This window comes from Podarcis pityusensis (assembly GCF_964106645.2).
Source record: "Podarcis pityusensis genome assembly, chromosome: 10".
NCBI classification, from domain to species: Eukaryota; Metazoa; Chordata; class Lepidosauria; order Squamata; family Lacertidae; genus Podarcis; species Podarcis pityusensis.
Genome location: NC_138035.1, coordinates 22,897,161 through 22,922,678, shown reverse-complemented (window position 1 = coordinate 22,922,678; position 25,518 = coordinate 22,897,161). Strand labels below are relative to the sequence as shown.

The 25,518-nt window shown below is 44.3% G+C and overlaps 1 protein-coding gene across 4 annotated transcripts in view; it reads left to right on the top strand.

The window, feature by feature from the left end:
• AGK (acylglycerol kinase) overlaps positions 1-20,475 on the top strand; it is a 44,620-nt gene extending 24,145 nt beyond the window's left edge. For all 4 annotated transcript variants that reach the window (XM_081024060.1, XM_081024061.1, XM_081024059.1 and 1 more), the window contains 12 exons: positions 189-264; positions 2,198-2,290; positions 2,785-2,817; positions 5,693-5,787; positions 8,784-8,853; positions 9,546-9,625; positions 10,345-10,402; positions 14,221-14,368; positions 14,708-14,805; positions 16,416-16,486; positions 18,601-18,685; positions 20,106-20,475. In XM_081024060.1, coding sequence (XP_080880186.1) covers positions 189-264; positions 2,198-2,290; positions 2,785-2,817; positions 5,693-5,787; positions 8,784-8,853; positions 9,546-9,625; positions 10,345-10,402; positions 14,221-14,368; positions 14,708-14,805; positions 16,416-16,486; positions 18,601-18,685; positions 20,106-20,240 — 1,042 coding nt within the window. In that variant the 3' untranslated portion in view covers positions 20,241-20,475. The remainder of the gene's footprint in view (positions 1-188; positions 265-2,197; positions 2,291-2,784; positions 2,818-5,692; positions 5,788-8,783; positions 8,854-9,545; positions 9,626-10,344; positions 10,403-14,220; positions 14,369-14,707; positions 14,806-16,415; positions 16,487-18,600; positions 18,686-20,105) is intronic.
• The last annotated feature ends 5,043 nt before the right edge of the window (positions 20,476-25,518 follow it).

The following is a 25,518-nucleotide window of genomic DNA, read 5'->3' as shown; positions in this document are numbered from 1 at the left end:
ACAAAACCTCACTCCAGTCAAATGTCCACCTTTATACTGATGAAATAAAGGTGCCCCCATCCCATGTCGGCTTTTTTCCAAGGATCTGCAGAATAGCCTGTTGCTGTTTAGTTAAGAATTGAGGGTATTTTTTACGTGGGGGGGGGCTACCTTAAAGTGACCTCACACTTCTTCTTTTAATTTTCTAGCAAAGCCAGGAGTCTTTTTGAAAAGAATGCAGCCCCAATTCTTCACTTGTCTGGTCTGGATGTGACTGTGGTTAAGGTAAAGACAGAGAGTGGACTTGTTTTCTCTTCCTAGCGACTATTTCCTCTTCCCAGTATATATCGGCCAGAATCCATCTGTCACTAGAGGTGAAACGAAAGATAAAGAGTCTATAAGTGCTCAAGTTGGGGAGGAGTTGTATTTTTTCTTATTTTAAAACCAGTGCTGGTGCTGGAGGAGACTCTTGAGAGTCCCATGGACTGCAAGAAGATCAAACCTATCCATTCTTAAGGAAATTAGCCCTGAGTGCTCACTGGAAGGACAGATCCTGAAGCTGAGGCTCCAATACTTTGGCCACTTCATGAGAAGAGAAGACTCCCTGGAAAAGACCCTGATGTTGGGAAAGATTGAGGGCACAAGGAGAAGGGGACGACAGAGGATGAGATGGTTGGATAGTGTTCTCGAAGCTACCAGCATGAGTTTGACCAAACTGCGGGAGGCAGTGGAAGACAGGAGTGCCTGGCGTGCTCTGGTCCATGGGGTCACGAAGAGTTGGACACAACTAAACGACTAAACAACAACAACAACAAAAACCAGTGCCATGTTTTGTGTTTTGGTTTGGGTTCTTTTGGAATGTTGTTATCTTGCTTTCATTTCATTGACTCAAGGGCGATGGAGAATATATACAAGATTTTGGCGAGAGAGCCACCAAGGCCTGTAGGCAAAGAGAAGAGTTGATGACTCTGCCTGAGAAAAGTTCATTCTCATGCACGAGAGCTCATAAAATTGCCACAAGGCACTTGAGATTGATTAGGAGCAGTCCTTTTTTAAACACCTTTAATGGCCTCTCGGATAAGAAAAAAACTCAGCATCTCTGATGAGAACATAAAAAGTCAAGAGAGCCTTCCTAAGGAAGGGAAGACTGAACTGTTTTGAGATTATACTGTGCTAGCTGTTCAACATACTGTTGCTAGCAGAAGTATGTCCTTTCTCCACTCAGAGGCAAGAGGGCATTCTGCTCAGGAGATGCCTCACCCTGGGATCAGGTAGGCAGGGCTAATGGGCACATTCCTAGGAATTTCAGTAGTGAGCATTTGAAGCTGCCCTCATACTGAGTCACATTAGTCCATCTATTTCAGGGCTGTTTACTCAAACAGATAATAGCCCTCCAGAGTTTCAAGCAGCAACTTTCCCCCCAGCTTTGGTATGCAAGTAGCTAGAGATGATTGATCTAATCCCATCAATATGCATGGCACTTTTACTGAGTGGGTTTTTTTGTGTGTGCAGAGCACATCTTCAGCCATTGAGCTACGGACCCTCCCCATTGGATCGCAAAATATTTTATCATTCCATGTGGTTAACTTGTAAATTGGAAGGGTTCACAGATCAAGTAGGATGTTGTATCTCGATACGCGGATGGGAGACGGTTGCAAATCCCCCCATACATTGCCTCAGGATGTAGCGTGGGTTACTTCAATAGGTGGTGCTGTTGCTTTTAGAAATAATCTAGCAGAGATTGTTGGCTGAATAAGAAGGCATGGTTCTCAGAAGCTACCCATTTGGAGATACGTCAGAACCATCAATTATTCCTGCAAAAGCAACCAACTTCTTTGAATGAAAAAAGTGATTACATGTTTTGAGTTTGGCACTTCTAATTTAGAAACAGCATGGGCTATATTTATCTTAGTTGAGCATATATAGTAGGGATTTTTCTGTGTTACATCCTGTATTTTTTGGGGGTGGGCCTTTAAGAGGGGTGATGCAAAACTTTGAAATTAATAAATGAGAAGATGTGTGCTGTTGTGCTGAGTATTAGATGTACGCGTGTTCATATGGAGTTGAAAGGTTTCCCTTTTCGGCAGCCAATACCCAATGTTAGTCACAATCATGAGACCCATTGAAATTAGTAGACCCAAGTCCTTGCTTTTCATTGGGTCCGATCTGAGTATTAATACCACCCAACATGTTTCTGGCCTCTCTGTATTTATCACAGACAGATTATGAAGGGCAAGCGAAGAAGTTGTTGGAGCTGATGGAAAACACGGACATGATAATCGTTGCAGGAGGAGATGGAACATTGCAAGAGGTACTGCAATAATTCTTCTACATTTCTCCCCATGGGAAACTAGCACGTGGGGAAGGATTCTCGACAGGAGAAGTTTTTCCTCCTCCTTCATGCACTCCAATCTCTCCCCCCCCCCCCCCCAGATTCCTCTCATCCTGATTCCTGCTAAACCATTCAAAACATATGGTGTAGTGGTTAGAATGTCAGACTGGGACCTGGGAAACCAGGATTTGAATCCCCATTCAGCCCGGAAGTTCACTTGGTGGCCTTGGGCCAATCACTGTCTTTCAGCCTTAACCTACCTCACAGGGTTGTTGTGAGCAGGGAGAACCATGCACACTTCCTTGAGTGCCCCGGAGGAAAGGGTGATATGTAAATGTAATAAATAGGTAGCTGGAGCAAAAATTGTAGAATACATCAGTGTTTGGTGGTGTGTCATCTGTTCATTTGAGGAAGGAAGGCAAGTTCTGGTTCATTTTACTGATGCTAGCTAAAAAAAGATTTTTTTCTTACAGGTCATAACTGGCCTTCTCCGAAGGGTGGATGAGGTAAGGTGTTTTCTTCTGTTGCCTTTTTAACAGGAAAATCCAAAGCATTCTGTAGTCTCACCGTCTTGTCTTTTTTATTAGGCTGACCCTGCTGTTGGCTTGCAGTTTCATCTGTCTTGCCTTGGGCCCAGGGAAGTCACTCTGTGACTGGGGTGTAGCACTCCAGAATGCATGTGGGGGCTTCGTGTGATGGAGCGCTCCTCCATACAAAAACACTTTTTAGAATAGTAGCATGTTGACAGGAGGGCTAGGCCCAAAATTCTTCTCCCTGGTTTTCTGTGTAGAGAGACTTGTTTCATATGGAGCAAGAGCAATCAATCATTCAGTCCCCACATACAATATGAAATGGTATAGCCTTGCCGCAGGTTTGTTGGCTTATTGAGAATTAATTAGGCCTTTGTCTTGGAAGTAGCTTCTTGCCCCAGTTTTGCAGAGTTCCTGGTAAGCACAGCAGGGTAGTTTTGAATGCAAAACTTTCAAACAGGCATTTGTCCGGATTTGCAAAACAAGTGTTCCTCTGGACCAGTAGTCAGGTAAAGTGAAAGTGGAACCCGTGACTGTTTGCATTCTCTTTGGAAGCAAGCTTTGGGTGAAATCCATATACCAGCAGGGGTGCATTGCATAAAGCGTATCAGGCTGCTTGTTAACAGAATTGTATTCCACAATGTCTTATCAGTACCTGACCAAAAGGAAAAAAAGAGAAAGACAGAAAATGCAATTTAATGATTCTCTCTGAGATCCCAGGAGGCTGTTAGCAACTAGAATTGTGCCTACTGTACAGAGCTTTTGCCTGCTTATGGAGAGACAAAATTTATATTTCAGCTTCGGTGCAAAGAATTACCTTTCTTCCTTTGAGAAATTGTAAGCTTTCAAATCTCTACACTTGAAAAAAGAAACCAGGAAAAAGTAATAATATGCTGTGACAGCTTTGCTGCTTAATGGAGGACCATTCCTCTCCTCCCCCATCCCTTGGAAATGGAGCAATTCCTGGGTAAAGGAGCAGTGGATATGAGCAACAGTCTTGGCCTTTTCATGTCAGTCTCTGTTTCCTATCAGTGAGGAAGGGATGCTGTCTTTCCCTATTGCTGTCCATTTATGGTTGCCCCGGAGGCAGTAGTCATCGGATGCCTCCTCTCTCTGTACAGTGACGGACCCTTTTAGCTAACGGTTGGAGCTCACAATGAACTCCATGAACTTGGTTCTCTCTACTGGACAGGGCGAGCTTCAGGAGATGGCAGCCCCCTCCGCCAGCCTGCTTTCCCAGGCAAGAGATAATAACTGGATCCCTTAACCAGCTGGGGAGAATAATGGGCAAGCAAACAGAGTTTACACTCTACAGTCATTGGCCAGGTTATTCGTCAAGCCAAGCCATGTGCAGTGTTATATTCTTTTCTTTAAAAAGTTTATCTTCCCATCTATTGATGGCACATAACTAAAGAGCGGCTTCTCCGTTTCCTTGCAGTTCAGTTCTAGTTCAGACTAAGCAGACAGTAGAGATCAAGTTATGCTTTTGTTTGAAGATTTTGTCCAGCTCCAGCATGCTTGACCTCACCCTTTCATTTCCATGCAGCTTCTAGATTGCATGTTGGCTTGGCAGAAAATGAAGTTTTGCTACCTGCCCAGAAACTTTGACTGGTCCTATGACAAAACACTTCCCTTGAATTTTCTTTCTTATCCCCCTTCCACTTTGCACGCTAGAACGGTGCACCCCATCATAGCTCACAGTAACCCCAAACTCCCTGAATGTTGCGCACCTGTTCTGCAGGTGCAAGTCTGTGACCCAAAAAAGGCCCGGCACTCGCCAGCGGCGCAACCTCCAGGTAGCTAACGCCTCTTGGCAGGCTGCGGTTAGTACTGTAGGCAAAATTGCTGTGTCTCTCTGTTCGTTTGACACTGGGCCATCTGCTCTGAAGTATAAGGGGACAGAAGAGATAATGAGATGAGGAAGGAGACTGGTTGTAAGAGAGGCTGCAACAGAAAGGCATGGAAGCAGATGGAGCGCTTCAGAAAATGAGTTGGATTTGCTGAATCACTGTACTGCAAGCTGCAGTCTTCTGCAGAGAGCCAAGGTGTCGTGGCTGCACAGTCGTTAACATTGATTTGCTGGCATACTTGAAGGAGCACAGCTCTTGGTTTGCATGTGTGTGCACAACCGTGTGTACTCTATAGTAACGTGGCCTTAGCAGCCAGGCACTGACTGGGAGAACAATGCAGGCAGTGACTTCCAGCCAGGCAGCATGTCTAGAGAAAGAGCTGTGTTTGAACCTTCCAGTCGCGTCCGAGCCGCAACCCAGCATGTGACCCTCCCTTATTAGCAGATCACCTCATTCTGCTGCCTGCTCCCCCAATTTGCAGAGTCAAAGATAAAGACTGTCAATCTGTCTGTTTGGAAAAGGGCTGCTTGATTGGTGTGTAATAATAACCTCCCGACTTGATTGCCAGGGTGCCTTATTTTAATATTCCCCTTCGCGGAGAAAGACACTCTGCATTACCGAATTTCCTGTCTCGGCCGCGCTTTGCTTGGAGTTGAAATGCAGCCCGAGCGCAGCCACGCTTCGGGTGCCACCTTCAGTCTTTTAGGAGATGGCAGGTTGCTGACAGAATCTATACATTGCTTGGGGAGGACGTGCCAGGCTCTGCGTGTGTAACAATGCGGCTAATGACTACAGAAGGCTGCTTTGTAGCCAGTTGGCATTCGGAGGGGCTGTCCGGAGAGGCTGATGTTCCGAGTCATTCTTTATTACTGCCTCCCTTTCAGGGAGAGCCTGCCTGGGGTGGGGAGTGGGGAGTGAAATCAGGCGCAGCTGTCCTCTGCACAGAAAGGGAGCTGGATTCAGCTGGAGCTGATGCAGATTTCTTTTGCCCTTGTTCCCAGGCAGCTTTCAGTAAGATTCCCATCGGATTCATTCCCCTCGGAAAGACCAGCACATTAAGTCACACGCTTTATCCTGAGAGTGCAAACCAAGTCCAGTAAGTGTGTGTTTGTTTGTGTGTGTGTGCGCGCACACGTGTGCGTGCATCATACGAGAATCAGTGTGAAAAGGATGGCAGGGAGGAGGAGGAGACTGGTGTATATTGAAGGAAGGAAGGGCTGCAAATCTGGCCCGTCCGTCCCCCCAAAAGGGACCATTTTAGGCACTTCAAGATTATGTTATACATCGTCACCTTCAAAAATAAGAAAAGATCTATATCATAACCTTAATGTACCTAAAATGGTACTTTTTGTAGAAGTTCAGACTTATTATTATTATTTATTTAATTTGTATACCGCCCTTCCTCCATAGACCTGACATTTTAATGTATTTTTAATCTTTGTTGGAAGCTGCCCAGAGTGGCTGGGGAAACCCAGACAGATGGACGGGGCACAAATTATTATTAATATTATTATTATTATTATTATTATTAATAATATTATTATTATTATTATTATTATTATTATCATCATCATCATCATCATCATCATCATCTCAGGGAAGTTCCCAACATAAAATTACCATAGAAAAAAATCACAAAATACATAATAAAACCAAAGCAAGAATCCTTCCTCCCGTAACACATTTAAAAGGGCATCGGATATCAACCAGCCAAAGGCCTAGTTGAAGAGGAACATAAAGGTATATAATGAAGGCATCACATGAACCTCCCTGGTTCCACAAACTTACAGATTTTACATTTATTGTCACATTTGTACCCCGCCCTTTTTTCAAGGAGTCCAAGGCAGCGTCTGAGGGGCCTCCCTGTTTTGTCCTCACAGCAACCCTGTTAAGTCTGCCTACAGTGGACTTCTTCATTGACCTGGCGATTTGAACTGAAGTCGTCTTCCCCATCCCTGGTCCACACCAGCCTTCCCCAACCTGGTGCCCTTCAGATGTTACAAACTTCTTCTCCACCCACCCCTGAGCATTGGCCATGCTGGCTGGTGCTAATAGGAATTGTAGTCCAGAACCTCTGAAGGGTGTTAGCTTAAGAAAGGTACCACTAAGATTGGTTGCCTTGCTCCCTAATTCCATCGCACTTGTTCTCACTGAAAGGTCGGCCGGCCTGGAAGCAATTTAATTAAAGCTTCCACTTGAAAAGGGCAAGTGGGGAGCCCTCAGTCATGTCAAGTTGGCAAGTATAAGTCTGGTTTGTTACAAGAGCCTTGGCCTTCTCCGAGCTGCAAACAAAGGATGTTGTGCCAGTTGGCTTGGAGAAAATGACCTACAAAAGGATACCTGCAAAGCTTCTGTTGAACTGAATGCTAATTAAGATACAGTGAGCAACAGCGAGCAGGCCTCTCTGTGGCGGGGAAATAACACCCACTTACTGCCGAGGAACAGGAAAAGTATGATGGGAAGGCGATGCACCACATCCCAGATTTAGCAATCCGCAAAGTGCCTTTCACACTGATTTGTTGTTGCCTTCTTACGCAGCTCCCCATCTCCTGCCCCACCCCTATTATTTGACCATTCCATGAAGCTGGAAACGCTTCTGATCTTGCATTTAAGACAGAGTTGAATTTCTGGAGATTTCACATTAGGAAGAAGGGGCAGGATATAATTTTTTTAAAAAAATAATATTTTTTATTTATTTATTTTTTACCAACCACCAGAACACAAACCGTGAACCCCCCCCCCCCCCAAGACGGCTGATACATTGGGTATACATATTCAATAATATACCTATTCAATAATATTCAATAATAACATATTCAAATCAACCATATGTACACTTCTAAATACCTTAACATTCCTCCTCCACAAGGTTTATTTAACTTTTAACATTTTAATTGCCCCAGTTTGTTCAAACCTACCCAAATAATTCAATATCTTCTCAAACCAATCCTCCTCTTTCTCACTGACCTTAAGCCCTTTCATTCTATGTATCTTCACAGGTATTCTAAAATTATAACACTATTCAGTTTTTTCCTCCATTGGTTCACCCCTAGCTCTTGTGCATTTTTCCAATTACACGCTATAACCTGTCTGGCTGCAATTACCATCAATTTTACCCATTTACATTCCTCTTTTGTTTTTAACTCGAGGGGCAGGATATAAATGCAACTATGAAAGATATGTGCTAGTGTAAACTTGAGAACTATATCGTAGGCATCCTCCCTTTTCATGCATTCTGATCCATTCAGTTTGTGGCAGTGCAGCAGGAAACCGACTCAAAAGGTTGCATTCAGAAACTCTTGCTTTTCTGCTTGCAACCTCCTAGTGAGCTTTATGGCAAAACAGGCATTTGAACCTCATCCATAGTCAACTTTATGCAAGACCCACAAATTATTGGGCAAGACTATGGTTGGGAGTGAGCAGAAGGTACTCTCTTATTTCATGGCAGCGCAGCCTCCACACTGAAGGCTTTTTGTGTCGCCTGCCCTGAGGTTGTAGGATCAGAGTAGGCTTGAAATCGAAATAAAAGCTCTAACTTAGATGCCAGTGTCCTCTTTTTGTGTGTGTGCAGGAATACGTGAATGTGCTTATGCCAAGTCAGGCTGATTGTTCCTCTCACCCAAATGCTGTCAACTCTGACTGGGGGGAGGTCCTTTTCAGCTCTGGTGCTATCTAGGGTCCTTTTAAAGGGAGATACCAGAGCCTAGGACTTGCCGATCAGAAGGTCGACGGTTCAAATCCCCGTGACAGGGTGAGCTCCCATTGCTCGGTCCCTGCTTCTGCCAACCTAGCAGTTCGAAAGCATGTCAAAAGTGCAAGTAGATAAATAGGTACCGCTCCGGCGGAAGGTAAATGGCGTTTCCATGCACTGCTCTGGTTTGCCAGAAGCGGCTTAGTCATGCTGGCCACATGACCCGGAAGCTGTACGCCAGCTCCCTTGGCCAATAAAGCAAGATGAGCGCCGCAACCACAGAATTGCCCACGACTGGACCTAATGTCAGGGTCTTTACCTGAGCTCAAGCCTAGGATGCTCTGCAAGGGAAGCATGCCCTCTGCTACTGAATAATGTCTTCCTCTTGACTTCTTCTTCAGGCATATTACTGACGCCACATTGTCCATACTGAAAGGAGAGACTATTCCACTTGATGTTTTGCAGATTAAGGTAGCCATCTTTTTTCTTAGACCCTCCTCCTTCTGGGAGGGATATTTTTCTTCATCTGTCTTTTGTCATGTGCTTTTCTGACCCCATTATGTTTTTAAGGAGCATGCAACAATATAAAATCATTCTTTAAAGAACAGTGCACCTAGTGCAGGGCAGGGACTTGAACCCGTGGCCCTGACATTGAGAGCCTTATGCTCTATCAACTGAGCATCTGGGAAGGAGAAGAGGGGGATTTGCTCCTATAATGTTTTTAAGCCATTCTATTTTTTATGTTCTTAATTGTTTTTAAATGTGTGAAATTCATTTTGTTTTTAATTGCACTGTTTTTACCGCTTTGTTGTTTGCTGCCCTGGGCTTCCTTGAGAGCAGTGAAGGGATAGAAATTCAACAGATTAATCATCACCATCATCTTGTGAAGATTTCCCTTTCATTTAAATGATAACTACTCGTTATTCTTGCTTTGGTCTTCTGATAGCCACAAAATTAAATGACTCATGGCTAAAATAACATTGCAGACAAGCCCTCTGCACTGAGGAATTAATTTGCAATTCCTTTCTTTTATGTGTTGCTGGAATATAGTGGTTGGTATTTTGGTTCTCGGACCACTGATCCATTGTTGGCAAGATCACCACAGATTACTGCAATTTATAACATTTGACTTTTGTTAGTGATTGTTTGTTTTTCCTTTATAGGGGAGCAAAGACCAGCCCATCTTTGCTGTAACTGGTTTAAGATGGGGATCTTACAGAGATGCGGGAGCAAAAGTCAGCAAGTATGTTGATCACTATTGCTTTGTTTTCTCTTTGCCCCTATCTTGTACTTCTAGACAGTTTCTCCACTATCTCCAACAATATGCAAGCAAGGAGCCCACTGGTACCAGATCAGGCTGTGAAGTGTTAAGACAGCTGCTGATTGCCTCTGAATCCCTGGACCGGGTTCCAGAGAAAGACATGGGATGCCTCTAAACTGTCACTATTTTTCACAACAGATTGAAGCACATACCAGAAATTTACGTTTGTGCAATTAAAATGGATTAAAGTGCTTTGTGCAATCAATCCACATTTCTATTTAAAAAAACCAGACCGTTTGCAGTGAGGAAAGTGACAGGGAAAGTGTGGGATGAACAGATGACTTAACAGGAAGATGAGGAAATACCCCACAAGCAAATGGGGATGAATGCTCAGTTTTGTAGAACTGCCCCCGCAAACAAATCGGAACAAGTGCTGAATAAATAACAGACGTAGTCTGACCTCTTTGCATAAGCAAAACAGGATGAATACTCAAGAAGCAGGTCATCTAGAGAAGCCCACTGGGTACATTAGCACACATCCAGGTGCCAGCTACACCTTGCTGCGCATTGCTTGGGCATCTAATGTCCAAAGATTAGGTTGTAAGAAACAGCTTTCGTAGATACTGCATTGGAAAAGAGGACTGCTTTCCCTGTGCCCCCAGTTTTATTTTGCTTTCTCGGTTCATTTTATTCTCTTCTAGGTACTGGTATCTTGGGCCTCTGAAAATCAAAGCAGCCCACTTCTTTAATACATTGAAGGTAAAGGCATTTCAATATGGGTCACACAAGGCTATCACAGTGGGAAGATCTGTGATGCACACAGTGGTGGATCACATTTTTGAGTGCATGAAGTCCCCAGGTTTAGTCCAAAACAAAAAAATTTGCTGGAGAGTCACACCCAGACAGCTGTGAGCTAGAGGGTCTGACACTGTGTGAGGCAACTTCGTGTGATCTTACTGTATGTGGCATATAATGTAGTTTGGAGTGCTTACAGATCATATTTAAGGCAGTGTTGACTTTTTTTAACTTAGCTCAAAACCAACCCAGCTTTGGTTATTCATATTTTGCCAGAAAAGGGTGGCAGAGACAATTGGCTTTTAAAAAGTCTACCAGTGGAATGCAGCTGAAATAATACTGCAATGCTAGAAATTACTATGGAATATTAACTGCATTATGGAAGAGTAAACAGCCTCTCATGCAGCTGAGGTTGCTCGGCTGCCTTTCTCTAGTGCAGTCCTTTCTCATGGTTTTTGTTATGCTAATGATTCACCCTGAGATTTATTCAGTTGACGTAAGTGGTGCCTATAAATAGAGCCCACAGGACTGTTGATAACACTGGTCAACAACAAATTTGTTGTCTGCGTTTTTTCAGTTGATTTAGGACGAATCTAATGTGCTGAATCCAAAAATCACATTGGTTTTGCTCAATCGGGTCAAGTTTTTGAGCTATGGCCACATGTCTTTTTTTTACGTTTTTGTTCACATGTACGCTTGTGTGGAGCATTTTAGAAGAAGTTGGTGGGGGTAAAATGCCATGTCGAATAATTGTTTTGATTGGAAATGATTATTTTAATGACAAGAAGTATTCAGGTCCGATAGTTCTGGGTCATTATGTCGAAAAGGGATCAGTTTGAAGTCATAAAACCTCAAAATCTTCCATAAATCGGTGCGGCAAAGCATAAAGTTGCTTACCATGCTTATTTTGGTATTAAACCTGGTGACCAGATAAAGCTTGGGCGCCACACATGGTGTGCAAGGCATGCACCGAGACTCTACGTGGGTGGACCAATGGCAAGAGGAGTCTGAACTTTGGAATTCCCATGGTTTGGAGGGAGCTGACAAACCATGTCACTGACTGCTGCTTCTGCGCTGTTGATGCGACTGGGATCAACAGAAAGAACCGGAGCAGCCTCAACTATCCTGATCTTCAATCAGCACGTCGTCCTTTACCTCATTGTGATGAAATTCCAGTGCCTATCTTCGGAGAACTTCCTGACATTAGTGACGAAGATGCCTCCAGTGTTGAAGGACATGAAGAAGAAGAAGTGGTTCTTGAAGATGATGCTCCACATCCATTTTCCCAAAAGGAGTTGAATGATCTAGTTCACGACCTCAGCTTGTCAAAGGACTCTGCCGAACTGTTGGCATCCAGATTGAAGGGAAAAAACCTCCTCTCTGACAGTGCTCACATCAGCTTCTTCCGCAACAGGCATCAAGAGTACCTCCGTTTTTTCTCGGAAGAGAAGGACTTGGTGTACTGTGCAGATATTGCACAGCTTCTGCTCAAGCTTGGAGTGCCACAGTACGAACCCAAAGATTGGAGACTGTTCATTGACAGCAGCAAGCGATCACTGAAATGTGTTCTGCTACACAACGGCAACCAGTTTGCCTCTATACCCCTGGCTCACTCAAGTACACTGAAGGCGAACTATGAAATGGTGAGGTATGTGCTGGAGAAAATTGGTTATGATCAGCATAAGTGGTTTATTTGTGTTGACCTGAAGATGGTGAACATTTTGTTGGAACAACAGTCTGGCTTCACCAAGTACCCATGTTTTCTGTGCATGTGGGATAGTAGGGACCGTGCTCAGCATTACACGAAGAAGGACTGGCCTGTGCGGGAGGAATTGGTGCCTTGTAAAGAAAGGAACGTCGTCAACGACCCTCTGGTGGACAGAGACAGAATACTCTTCCCACCGCTGCACATCAAGCTCGGCTTAATCAAGCAGTTCACCAAGGCTCTGGACAAGGATAGTGACTGCTTCACTTACTTGTGCCAGGCTTTTCCAGGATTGACCATGGAGAAGTTGAAAGCTGGCATCTTTGACGGTCCTCAGAGCTCATCAGAGATCCAGAGTTCGGAAAGTCAATGAACGAAGTGGAACTGGAAGCGTGGAAGGCATTTGTTCTGGTAGTGAAGAACTTTCTTGGCAACAATAAGGCCAGAAACTACGCAGAACTTGTCAACAACATGCTGACTGCTTTCAGAAACCTGGGCTGCAACATGAGCGTCAAGATGCACTACCTATTTTCACATATGGACCGGTTTCCTGAGAACCTGGGTTCAATGAGTGACGAGCAGGGGGAGAGATTCCATCAGGACATGAAAGAGATGGAGACCAGGTATCAGGGTCGCTGGGATGCAGTCATGATGGCTGACTACTGTTAGACTCTGAAGAGAGACCTCCCTGCCGCTGAGCATTCCTGGAGTTCCAAGAAACGGAAGTTCAAGCCCTGAAGTTTGAAAAATGGTGAAGCAACATGCAATTTACGCGTACTTACCTTTATCAATGCCCACCATTCAGTTTACAGTAATCGATGTTTCTATCAGGTAATCAATATATGTTGTTGGAAAAACATTTTTTTCTCTTAAAAACATATTTAGGATGATATGTGTTGACAAAAATCAGCTGATAATGCCACAAAAATGTAATCGATTTTGTCACAAAATCTGATTTTTTTCAAATCAACATAGCACAAAAACCTGACCTGATGGAGAGAAACAGATGCCATTTCCTGATTCAGCAGTGCAAAAATACCCTAAATCAGTTGTAGAAATCTAGACAACATTCAAAAAGTAAAAAATTGTTGCCCAGTGTGGTCTGCCTCTTGCATTCAGCCTACCTTCTGTCGCAAAATGAGCAGAAAGGTTAATTGCTCTAGTTCTCAGGTACTGAAGGATTTGACATACATTAAAGTAGCTGCATTTCCCCCCTGTTCACACCCTTTTCTTGATTCCTTAGCAGTTAATAAACATATAACTCTCCTGGGAAATGCCCTGACACATCATAACATATGTACTGTCTGAGTTTGCACGTAATACTAAACCATGGTTTAGTGGTATGTGAACAAGCTGCAGTGAACCCAAACAAAAGCGTCAGTCTCACCTCTCCCCCCCCAACCTTTCTGAGTGATTTGTTTTATATAAACCAGGAATTCTGTTTTTGAACAAACTCTGTTCAAATTAAAGTGTTGATTTGAACTCTTGAACAAATTAAATAAATCAGCTTCATAAGAATGGTTTGGCTTGTTTTGAACCTTTCCAGGATTCCTGGTTGGTTCAACAGGACAAGCCAGGGTTTATTCAACATGAGGTTAATCTCTTCAGAAGGCCTCCTTCTTCTGGCTACGTAGGAGGGAAGAGTGCAACACTTCAATCTGTCTTGCTGCAGCTCATCCACATAATGTTAAACCACAGTTTAGTGTGACAGTCGAGTGCAGCCTTTGCAAGACACGATTTAGATCAGCTAGACCAGAATTTCTTCTCTGTGGCAGGACAGTAACCTGCTTTGGGGGAAGTATAGTTCTTTCCTCACACACACATTCCTCAGCCACTCCGTCCCCCTCAACTGACAGAAGCACTTGTTCACCTCATTGCAGGGAAATGGGCTAGTAGAATGGCTGGAGGAGAAAGCAGCAGGTGGGTTAAGCAGCCCCTAGATTGCCTCTTCTGCCTTGTGGCTGTTTGGTGGCAACCATAATTCCAAGTCTGCCTGCTGCTGAATGAATGGTTGGTCTAGCTCTCACATACCCCTGTAGAAATGGTTATTTTCCTTTTTCTTTCTGGAAATTCCAAGGAGTGGCCTCAGAAGCATCTAGCCTCCCTTTCCTATTTGGACCCAACTCCAAGGCCTCCTGAGGAGCCGGAGCAGAAGACCCCTAGACCTCCTTTATACATCAGGCTTTACAAGAGACTGGCACATTATTGGACACCTGTCCCCAAAGGTAAGCGGTCAGTCATTCTCTCTCAGATAGATAGATATATTAAAGCTGTTCATTAGAAGAATCCGTTTCCCCCACTGTGGCCCTGAAGCAGGGGCTTGAGAGATCTGTCACCTTTTCCAATTAAGCCCCAGCGAGTTGCTTTCTTTTTGTTGTGTGAACTTTGAACTTCTTTCTTCCTTTTCTGCGGCTGTTGTTCCTTTGAGCCACCGGCATTAAATATAGATGGAACAAGGCCTTGTGAAGTAACAAGAAATAGAAGGATCTGGGCCTCTGCTGATCTTAATACAACAGCGCTTATCTAACTTTCTGTTTAATGGTGTCTTTCCTCTCGGACTTCAGAAATCCCCAAGGAGGTGACCCCGGAGGCCTGGAGAGAAATGCAGCTGTCTGCTATTGAATTCTCTGTCACTACTCAGAACAGACATCTTGACTTGAAAGTAAGAGTAGAGAAATAAATAAAAAAATTCTAAGCTTTCCTTCATCTTCACAAAAGTAGCTGCTTTGTAACTTGAGGGGATAACAGCCTGCTTAGGCCTAATATATCGGGTCTGAATTCGAAATGGTGGCAACCTGAGATGTGAGCGTCTGTTTTGCTGTGCCTCTTTCTAAGTCCCACACCCTGTGGGCTGTGTGTGCGCTTCTTAAAATGGGCCGTGCCAAAAAGAGAGAGAGAAGCATATACACACACATGCTTTTTGTACTTTATGAGTACCTGTGGCCATTCTGCACATAAAATGTGTGTGTCATTTCCTGTGCAGTAAGTCCATTGGAGCATGGAATGTTTAGTGCAGAATACCATTTCTTGAGATTCTCTGCTTTTAAGGAGGCACAAACCACCTAGACCTTACTGCTTCACAAATAGACTTGAAAGTGTGTGGACAAAGCCTGCTGCTCTGCTCTGAAGCCAAAGGAGGTAACAATTTCTCATGATCAGGAAGCTAGCTGGGCTCCAGGGCCCCACGCAGTTATCTTTTCTTCATGACTAACAGAAGCAGAATACATTTTGCAAGGCTGGTAAATAATTATGCACCATTCAAGGGTGCTTGCTTTGCATAGTTTATGCAAGCTTTTCAGTTTTTGACTTGTATTTATTTGTATGTGCAGCACCGCCCTTATAGGACTTTAGCACAGAACACAAGCCTGAAAGCAAGAGGCCTAAGGATTATTGTTTACGTCTTCCCTGTACCATTTTTTCACTGAGAGCAAAGACTGAGATGCCTTGTGCTGAATAACAGCAAGTACCTAGGAGCTAAATTGAACATCCCTCCACAGATTGAAGGATAATTACTGATATGCCCAGTTTTTAAATGAAATGCCAGCTAGGCGGTATGTGTGCAGTAGATCAAAGGAGCGAGAATGCAGCTAGCTGGGCTGCTAAGAGACTCTTCTGAGCTCAGAGCACTGCTTTTTTATTTAGGATGTTGTGGTTGGGTGCAGTTCCCGAGTGCATTCTGAGCTGTAGGCACTCAGCTATGGGTTTACCTGTACCACCCTACCTACCAGCCTGCTTACAAGGCCACCACAACAAGTTCAGAACCTGAACTTGCCAATCTGAGAATCCTTAGCTTCAAGGATGATTGAAAGATGTAAGAAGATGTCATTCTGTGTGCTATTTCTCTAAGATGTAAAAGAGGAGGTTGGAGGTTAATTTTTATTCCTTCTACAAAGAACACTCTGCTTCAACTGCAGACGTGAGTTCATTGCCCTGGGACTGCAAGGCTGTAAATGTCTACTCAGGAGTAAGCTCTACTTAGTTCAGTGGGACTTGCATTCAGGTAAGTGAATAGGAGATTGCAGCTGTGTGTGTGTGTGAGAGAGAGAATATGAGAATATGTTAATGCGCATTCTGTCTAGTTTTTGACCTGACAGTGCCCTTCTATGGCTCACACAGGTAACTCTTTGCTTTGAATTCTCCTGGCTCCCAAATACTGTTTTCCCCCAGAGAATGGGAGATGCTACTGACTTCATTCAGAGGCAGATGGTGGGGGTTACATGAGATGCTGTGGCTGTTAGTATTAATGCATCCATTTCTAAACATTTCTTTTAGCGCACAGAAGACTTCATGAATATTTGCATTGAACCAGATTCAATCAGTAAAGGAGAATACATTAAAAGAGGGTGAGTCCTAGAGAACCTGTAATGATATGCCTTATTGCTATCATAAAATATATTTATCAATGTGCTTTTGGGGTTAGTTGGTAGTTTGTATAGTCAGGTGCATTAAGGGCAAAACTGGAGAGACTGGACTTAAAATCTAGAGCGGAGACAAAACTAATTGGTGCCCCTGGCATAAATAAACCCTTCTAATGATCCCAACCGTGTGTCAGGTTCAGTCAGCAAGGACACTGAAGGAATAGTTCTTGGTGGCAAATCACAGTCTCTAATTTATAGTTTCCATGACCACTACAAGGCTGCAGATCATTTCCCTGTTTCCTTGAATCTCTTCATATTGCTCCAGCGTTGACTCATGGCGACTTCCTACATTGTTGTTGTCGCTATTTATTTCATTTGTGAATGGCTTTCCGTAAAACATCCCAAAGCAATTGAACGATAAAAATGCAAACCATAAAAGTGTATCTAAAAACCAGGAGAGTCTCAAGACAAGGACAACAGATGGGAACACTGTTAAGTCAGTGAAGAGGATGAATAAGAGGGAAGGAAGGCTTCTATCCAAATCCTTCCTTTGAATCCTAAACCCCAGTATGCACTGTCAGGACATGGTGTGGTGTTGCCACAATGACCTAGTAGGCAGGGCATTGTCCAAAGGCTCATGATGCAGCTGAAGCTTAAGCAGGTCTGCTTCTGATTGGTCCCCAGCTTGATTCCTCACCCTGGTGTGAAGACATGGGGTTGTACTCAAGGAGCTGGCAATCCAAGCTGGTGCAGTGAGCCCCCTTACTAGACTTGAACCTTGGTTCAAAGCGAGCACAGCAAAGAGCTTGTAGCTTTGAGCAAGTAACATTGTCCTGCGCTTCTCTTCCTTGTGTGTAAAACGAGACGATCCCTTTGCCTCGCAGTCTGGTTGAGGGTGATGAACTCTGAGTCTTGGGTGCATAGATTTGGAGGGAAGTTGCATTGATCTTGATGGAACTGACTTCCAAGCATTAATTATTCAGGTTTGCAGTCCCTACTATTAAAAGGATGAGGCAGCTCGAGGAATTTGTAATCCATTTTAATTTAGGCTCCCTGACAAGGCCGTTGGCTTCACGAGCCCCCGAATCAGCCACGGTTCCTCACTGCTGCACTTGATCCATAGCTTTCTCTTCCGATTTGTCTAATCTTAATGTATTTTGTACTTTAACAGAGATTGGGCTTCTTTTTGGGGCTGCGTGAGGATTGCCCTGCGGGAGTTCCTCTGGGCTGTAAATCAGGGGGCAGGATCTCCATCTTGCGGGCAAATCTTGGCTCACCAGGTGGTCTTGAGCTGGCTTGCGAGGGTGTTTTCCCCAAACCATGCCCACCCACTTGTGACGTAATCTGATGGGTGTGTGGGTGTGATAAACCCTGATGGGGCATTCATGTTCCTAGCAGTGAACAGCAGCAGGCAGCCCAAACAGCATCCTGCTCAGTTTGGCAGGACTCCATGCAAACCACTTTCTGATTCGGGGACATGTGTGTATCAGACTCTTCTGGTGAAGTACAATAACAACCTTGTAAAATATACAGTTTTGGGCTTTCCCCCCTCCCCCCTTTTTCCCCTTCTGCACGGGTTCTGTTTCTTTTTTATTTTTCTCTTTTGTTGTGTCTCACCATGTCTGATGCACATATGTACTTTTTGAACTTTCAATAAAGATGTATAATAATAATAATAATAAATTAATAAAATTAATAAAATTAAAAATAATAAAAATAAAAGATCTGGCCTGTGGAGCCCAAAGTTCCCTACCTCTACTGTAGATAATGTGCTCATAGCGGGTGGCTCAATTAATGCTGCTTGTAGCTTGGTTTTTCAGTTATGTCTTGTTTTTATCGCAATTCCCATTTAAGGGGAGGGTCTTTCCTAGTTGAGGCTTGGTGCTACTCCATCAATTCCTTCTGCCACACAAGTTCATTGGTCTCTTAAAATGTTTTATTTAGTTTGGTTGGCTATGGCAGGAGGAGGAGTGTTGTGCCGTCCAGGGCCTTTCCGGGTTAGCAAGGCAATCTGTTTGCCGGCTTCTCTGCAGCCCCTTTGTGCTTTAAGCGTAGCTATAAAGGATGACTTGGTTGCTCTCTTCCTTTGTTTTGTACAGAAGCCAAAAGATGGTGGACCCCCACTTGTGCCCAGAAGGAAGCCAGTGCCTTCAGGCTAGCAGGTGTATCTTGCAGCTTCCAGAGGTGAGAAATAAAACATAGGGTAAATCTATGCTTTCCTCATTCTTTCCTTACAGGCAGTGGAAGGATCCTGTCCCCCACCTAGAATTAGGCAAATTTCCTTCTGTTGTATAAAGGCAGAATGAATACATTCCAATTTGCTTTGTTGGGATGGGATATGCCCAAAAGCCAGCTTCACCCATCCTTCCTAATTTAAAAAATCAGTATGTGACAGTCTTCCTTGCTGTATTCCCACCTCCTCTTGTGTCTCTTACATTCAGGTAGGCCAGTTTCATGTCCCTCTCTGTTCCCAGGGCAAAGTCACTGTGTGGCAACAGGAGGAGTGTTTTTGTGGGCAATTAGTTCCTTCCTAGATAGCAGCCTACATTTCAGCTTTCAGAGAATCCTGTAGTTATGGGTAGGAAGCCAGGTTCATAGAAATTCCCAAGATGCAAATTCCACCTGAGCATAATCCCCCGTTAAAAATCACATTTGATGGACACAGAGACAAGGAGTGGGGGCAGGGGGAGATTCAAGACCCTGTAAATTGATTTTGCCCCCTAATCATGCTATACATTTGATGGGTAGGTTGTTTGGAATCCCAAAATTGACTATAGCTTTTAATGGATGAAAAGGGACCTTTCAGTTCTGCAGCTTAGGACAAAGCAAGGGGGGCCGGAGGGGGTGGAATGGGAAGAGGAGGTTAAGCAGAAGTAATCTGTCCAACCTATTTCTAGGAGGTGGTGATGGGAGGCCCGCCATTAATAGCAGGGATCCAATGGGGGAAGACTTTCAGGTGGCAGTTTCAGGAACTGCCTCCTTGGGTGGTCCCTCTGCAAACTGGGAAGTACCGAAATGTGGAACCAGGACATCTTCCCTGTAGCCAGAGAAGTGCATTTGACAGATAAAGAGAAGGCATGAATTTCTCTATAGAGGAAACGCCTTCTGCCTGTGCTGGACCTGACGCTTACGGAATTGGAATTGTCAGCGGGCAGAAAGCAGGTGAGGTAGTTTGCAGGCTGTCTTAAGTGAGAGGCTCAACCATGTCTGGCAGATAGTTGAAGCAGGGGTGAGAAATCTCAGCCATGGGGGACCAGGACTGTTCCCTAATCCATTTAGCCTCTCACCCTCCAGCCAGGCAGCCCTCCTGTCAATCATGTGACATCACCTAGGCCATGCCCCTCTGCTGGGCATAGCCTTGACAGCTTTACCTGGCTGGAATGCGCCCTTGAACTGTGATAACAGCCATTTTAGAAAATAAATAAACAGTGCTTTCTCAGTGAAGTGTTTCAGAAGAGAACAACTTGAAGTGGAGCCCTAACTAGGATGAACACCAGCTCTTTCTGGTATGTCTGGCTATGTGACCATGGAGGAAAAGAGCCCCAGCTGCTCAGACCTAGCCTTCGTCAGCATGTCTCTTTCATCTTTCCTGCTTTCTCTGCAGGATACGGAAGGCTTCTTGGCTGTGGACAGTGAGGAGTACGAAGCGATGCCAGTGGAAGTGAAGCTGCTGCCCAGGAAACTCCGTTTTTTCTGTGATGCCAGAAAAAAAGAGCAAATGCTTCAAGGTGCATCCTAGCGAAGGCTGCTGCCGCCAGCCAACCGTGTGAACTTCAAAACGATGCTCTCTGGCTCCTGGTTGGCAGGCTGGCGTTTGCATCTGATAAGGCCTGCAGGCATGTCAGGTGCCAAAGAAGACACATATGGAAAGGGTCTCTGAAAAGGGGGTTAAATTGGTTAAGTTTAAAGAACTGCAGCTGGAAAATTTGCATGCCTTTCCTCGAGTACAATGAAAGACTGTTTGTTTTTTTGCAGACTGACCAGTGCTTTGTGTGCAAGTAGCTGGATCTCAGAGTTCTAAATTCCCTGCCTTGGAAGTGTTAGGGTAGAAATCCATACATATTTATTTGGGTCTCATTTGGCCATTTCTTAAGGGAAGAATGGCTTTCCCCTACTCTCAGAATTGCTATTTTCAGCAGAAGCGCTGTTTTGGGTGTTTGGCATTATGCACATCTTTTTTTCCCAAGGAGGTGACACACTTAACAAAGGAAATGAAGTGTGTGTGGGAGGGGGGGTTAGTCTGAATACTTAAAATGCACACAGTCCAAGTTGACTATGCACTTTTCTTAGAGAGAAGCCGTAGTGATGGAAAAATGCATCTAAAATGAGTGTGCATTGCCTATGGTCAAGGTGCTATTATGTCAAGTTACAATGAGTAGCAGCTCTCCAGCTTATAGCAGAGGTGGTTTCCACGCCTGCTATTAAATATAAAATTAAGATGCCTTCAATAATGCAGGTAGAACACAGACCTCATGGCGAATAACTGTTGAAAGTATCATTCCTCCACAGAGAACTCTAACCCAACTTGATGGCATTCGCTGCATCTTGTGGGAGCTATTGCCATAGTTTAAACCCATGTGCGAACTACTTTCCTTTGGTTGGTCCTGAATCTTCCAGCATCCAGCTTCAATCATGAGGGAGAAAAACGCTTCTGTATCTTTCTCCACACTATATACATCTATTATAACTCCTCTTACTCATATATTCTGTAAACTAAAAAACAACAACAAAGCTGTAACCTTTCCTTATTTAGGGAGCGATACTCCACCCCATTGATCATTTTAGTTGCCCTTTTCTAAAAGCTTTTTGAAGTGAGATGACCAGAATTATAGTGTGTTCCAGAAATATTCACTGTGTGCCACAAGCTCTTTGCTGGTCCCTGGAATGGGGTGGGAGCCTTGAACCCCTCAATCACATTTGTAAGGAAATTATCACCAACTCCCTGGCCAAGAAGGGCTTGGCCATGTCACTGATTCCCAAGACAAAATACATTCATGTTCTCCCATTACTAACATAAAAAGCCTCAAAACATATATCTATATTAGAAGTATCTCATTACAGATGTCCCATAAAGCACTTTCAGAATAATTGGCAGGCACAAAAGGCTGTATGTGTTAAAAGTGAACTTTAATAGAGTAAAAAAAGTCCATTATAGTATGTACATGAGTCCCTCTCGGGCTCCACATAAGCAGTGGCAATCCACAAACTTAGTGCTTTCCTTCTTGCGGGAAAATGAAGAAAGCCACAGGTACAATTGACACCGCTAAAGGAAGGTGCGTGGTCACAGCTTAGTGAGGAGAGGCTAGCTGCCGATCAAATCAGATTCACGCTTCATCAGAGATATTAGAATTATCACAGTCTGCTGCCTTTAAGGCTGCATCAAATTGGTAGTTGTACACTAAACTCGGCTGTTGAGGGATACTGCTTTAAATCACAACACCCTACAGATTTCTTACCTAGGAGAAGAGAGGAGGAATGCCCTCTCACTGACACTACCAGGAGGGGTTTCAGTCAATCCACCCTTTTACCAGAAATACTTCCAGTATCAAGTGGGGAAGTATCGCAAGCAGATTTATGGCCAAACCACATGTGGGAGAATTGGGACTGGAACGCCTGCTGTGCTCAGGTGTTTGTTCTTAAACTTTCACAACTACTGATGAGCCAACATTGGATTCAGGCAACAGTTCTGGAGGATAGGTTTATCACCCTTTACTCAAGATCTCTCCCTGAGCTATTAGTCCTTCTAGGGGAAAAGTCAGGTAACAACTCATACTTTGCTCTTCTCCCAGTGAGACCATTAGCAACCTTGCAGGTAGGGGTGATTTCGATTAGAGAACCATTTCTCTCTTCCACATGTAGTTTAACCCTCTCCCACGGGGCTCCTGCCATGATCCTACTTGAAAGAAGCAAACTTTTTTAAAGTATCAGGTGAACCAGTCAGAGTTCTGTATATTGCTTGGTGGTCTTGCAGTGGTGGCCCACTGTGATGGCCGATTCCCAATTTCTCTTATGAAAACAGCTGGGTTGAGGATGCTATGTATTTACAGTATACCCCACAATAAGCTTTTGGAAGTCTATTGCAGGAGTGGGGGATCCTTTGTCCCTCCAGAGGGTGCTGAAATATAGACTCCTGTCATCCCTGGTGCTTGCTAGGGCTGGTGGAGCTGTGGTTCAGTGACGTTTTACAGCTTTCCCTCATTTTTAGTCTGATCGTATTGGGACTCCCGTACACCACTGTGTTGGAATAAATAAACGCCTAGAGGGCCAAAAGCTCCACACAACCTGCTCTACAACAAAGCAAGCGGCACTTTTTCGCAACAGCCATCACTTCCAGAAGAAGTTTTGCCTTGGTTCATAGGTTCCCACTCATCCCACTGACTTGCACACAAGAGCCATCACAGACCCAAGCTTTCATAGTGCTCAATGTCATGCCAAGCAATGTTAGTTCACAAATTCAGCTGCCACTACATTGTATGCCCTATGTGAACTGCCCAGTGAGATGGGCTGTGCTCGTTTTGAAGAGTGCACCATAATCGCCATGGAGTGTCGAGACTAAAGCTGGCTGTGACTTAGATATTTGTTACGGAAAAGGAGGAGCAGAGTATAGTTCAGTGCCATGGTGATATCCCCTCTAGGCACACAAGACACACAGGTTTAAAAATAGGTGCTGTGTTTTATAAACAAGTGGCTCACTGCCTGCTTCTTACTGCTGGGAAAATACCTAGAAAACAAGGAGCGATCTCATAGGTGAGGCAGTATGCACTGTATGTCGTACACATAAACAGCAACTTGCCTCTCAATGGCATCTGCATAGCAAGCTGCACTTTTCAGCCTGTACAGCAGAGGGAGCGTCGCTCATTTGCCAGACACATACTAATGGGAAACTCTTTTTCTCTTCAGTGCCTAGCCTTAAATGGCACAACCACAAATGAAAGGCAGGTAACAGCAGGCTTTGGGGGGAACCCCAAGTATATACTGTGCAGAAGTGCACAGAAAATCTGTAGAGGAAAAAGCAATGATGGGGGAAACAGGAATCCCCAAACAGCCCAATGAGGACTGAGCATGCTCAGTGCACATTGAATGGTGGGTGGGGAAAGGGGGGGGTGGAGTATCCTGGAAAGGGCATGGCAGACTTGCTGGAACCCTGAACAGCACTTCGCGCTGCAATGTTTTGTTGCAGCTCCCACTTATATCTCCTATTTACAATGATCCGTGCACCACTGCAAAGTAGAACCAGTGGCTTCACCACTTTCCTGTGCCAGGCACTCAATTTTAAAACAACAAAAATACATATATATACAAAAAAAGACGATACTGATCTCGTATAGGGGAGTTTTCAAAGGGCCAAAGCAAGGCTCCTCATTCAGAAACAGAATTTAAGCCAAGCCGGTGCTATGATCAGCTGATCAAGCACAAAGGCTAAAGCTGCCTCAGAAACCAGATTGGAAGAAGGGTCACCCGTCCCACTGCCAGAGGGAGCTCTGCAGCTGGGTATGGAATACTACCATTGCAATCCCCATATGCTGTCTTCGGGTGTGTGAAGTATATTGCACGGTGTCTCTCTATGCCAGGGGAGCAGCTGGTTGTGGGTGGGGGTCAGAAGTAAGAGGAACTTTGATTGCTAAGATAAGCATATTGCAGGGCACCTACACTCTTTTTCAGGAGCAAAATCTTATTATGCATATGGGAGGAAAGAGAACTAGCAGGTTGCTGTTTTTCCTGCTTCTCCCACACCCGAGTGCAGAAAGGAGAAAGACAGATAAGAGTTCGGGAGGACAGGTTTTTAAACATTTCTATAGCTCAGCATGTTTCCTCCTAAACAGCTAGTTTGCACAGTTTGTTTCTGATGTAAAAAGTCACATTGGTACTCTTCTCCTGAAGCTTCTACAGCCTCCTGTAAAGGGCATTTTTTATTTTTTATAATAATAATAATAATAATAATAATAATAATAATAATACAAGAGGAAATCTGGCTGGATTACCCAGTTATGGCGGGGCAAATGGGCCTTAAAATGATGTTTTTAGGGAACCAGGAGTCATGTTTTATAGGGTTGTCTAGCCCTGAAAGTTACAAAGACAGGCTGTGAGCACAGCTTGATGAAATTTCAGAAGTCAAGGTGGAAGGAAATAACATAGGCTGGCCAGCAGGCAGGGCAACTTTGCTGCACATGCCTCTTTGCCCCTGCCTAGCAAAAGCAAACTAAATTATGCAAAACAAGCAAAGAGGCTATTTTAACTCTGCAATTTACAGCAACCCTGGGCAGACTTCAGGTTTCCAGGAGCCCCTGAGATGCACAAACCTGATCCAGATACAAAATAGGAGCTGGGGAAGTGGAATATCCAGCCTTGCATTTAAGCACTAGCCTGATAGCCATTACGTGACAAGGTGTGGCATGCAGCAAAGTGAGTAGGGTTGGTGGTGGAGGGAGGCAGCGTTCTCTCTACACCTAGCACAGAAAGAAGCAACAAAGATCTTTCCAAGCAAGGTCCTGGGTCAATATTCTGACCTTGTCTTGCACGTTTTTCCTCTGCATTTTCCTTTTAAGAATCCACTCTGTTCCTGCTTCAATGCGTTTCCTGCTGTGAACAATAATCTTAATTCTGTTGCCTGGGAAGAAAGTGGTAGAAGAATTAATTGCCTTCCTCCTGCCTAAGTGGGGGAGGCTGTGGTTTATTTATTTATTTTGCAAATTGGAAGCTGCAGAGAGTTTTGGATTTGAAAACCAGGGCAACAGATCTTTTAGAGAGAAAGCTATTTCCCTCTCCCACCCTAGCTGACCCAAGGCAGCAGAGCTTGGGAACTGGTGATCTTTTCCCCCTATGAAGAATCCCCCCTCCCCCAAAAAAATACCTTCCCCAGGATTGCTCCATTAAGATAGGAAAGGTTCTCTTAAAACAACCACCATTTGACAGCAAAACAAATGAACAAGGGAAGGGGGTCCTGTAAGTGGTGTGTAGCACTTCATTAACAGTTCCTGCTCCTTCAAATTGCCAGCGTTTCTTTTATTTTCCTGGTC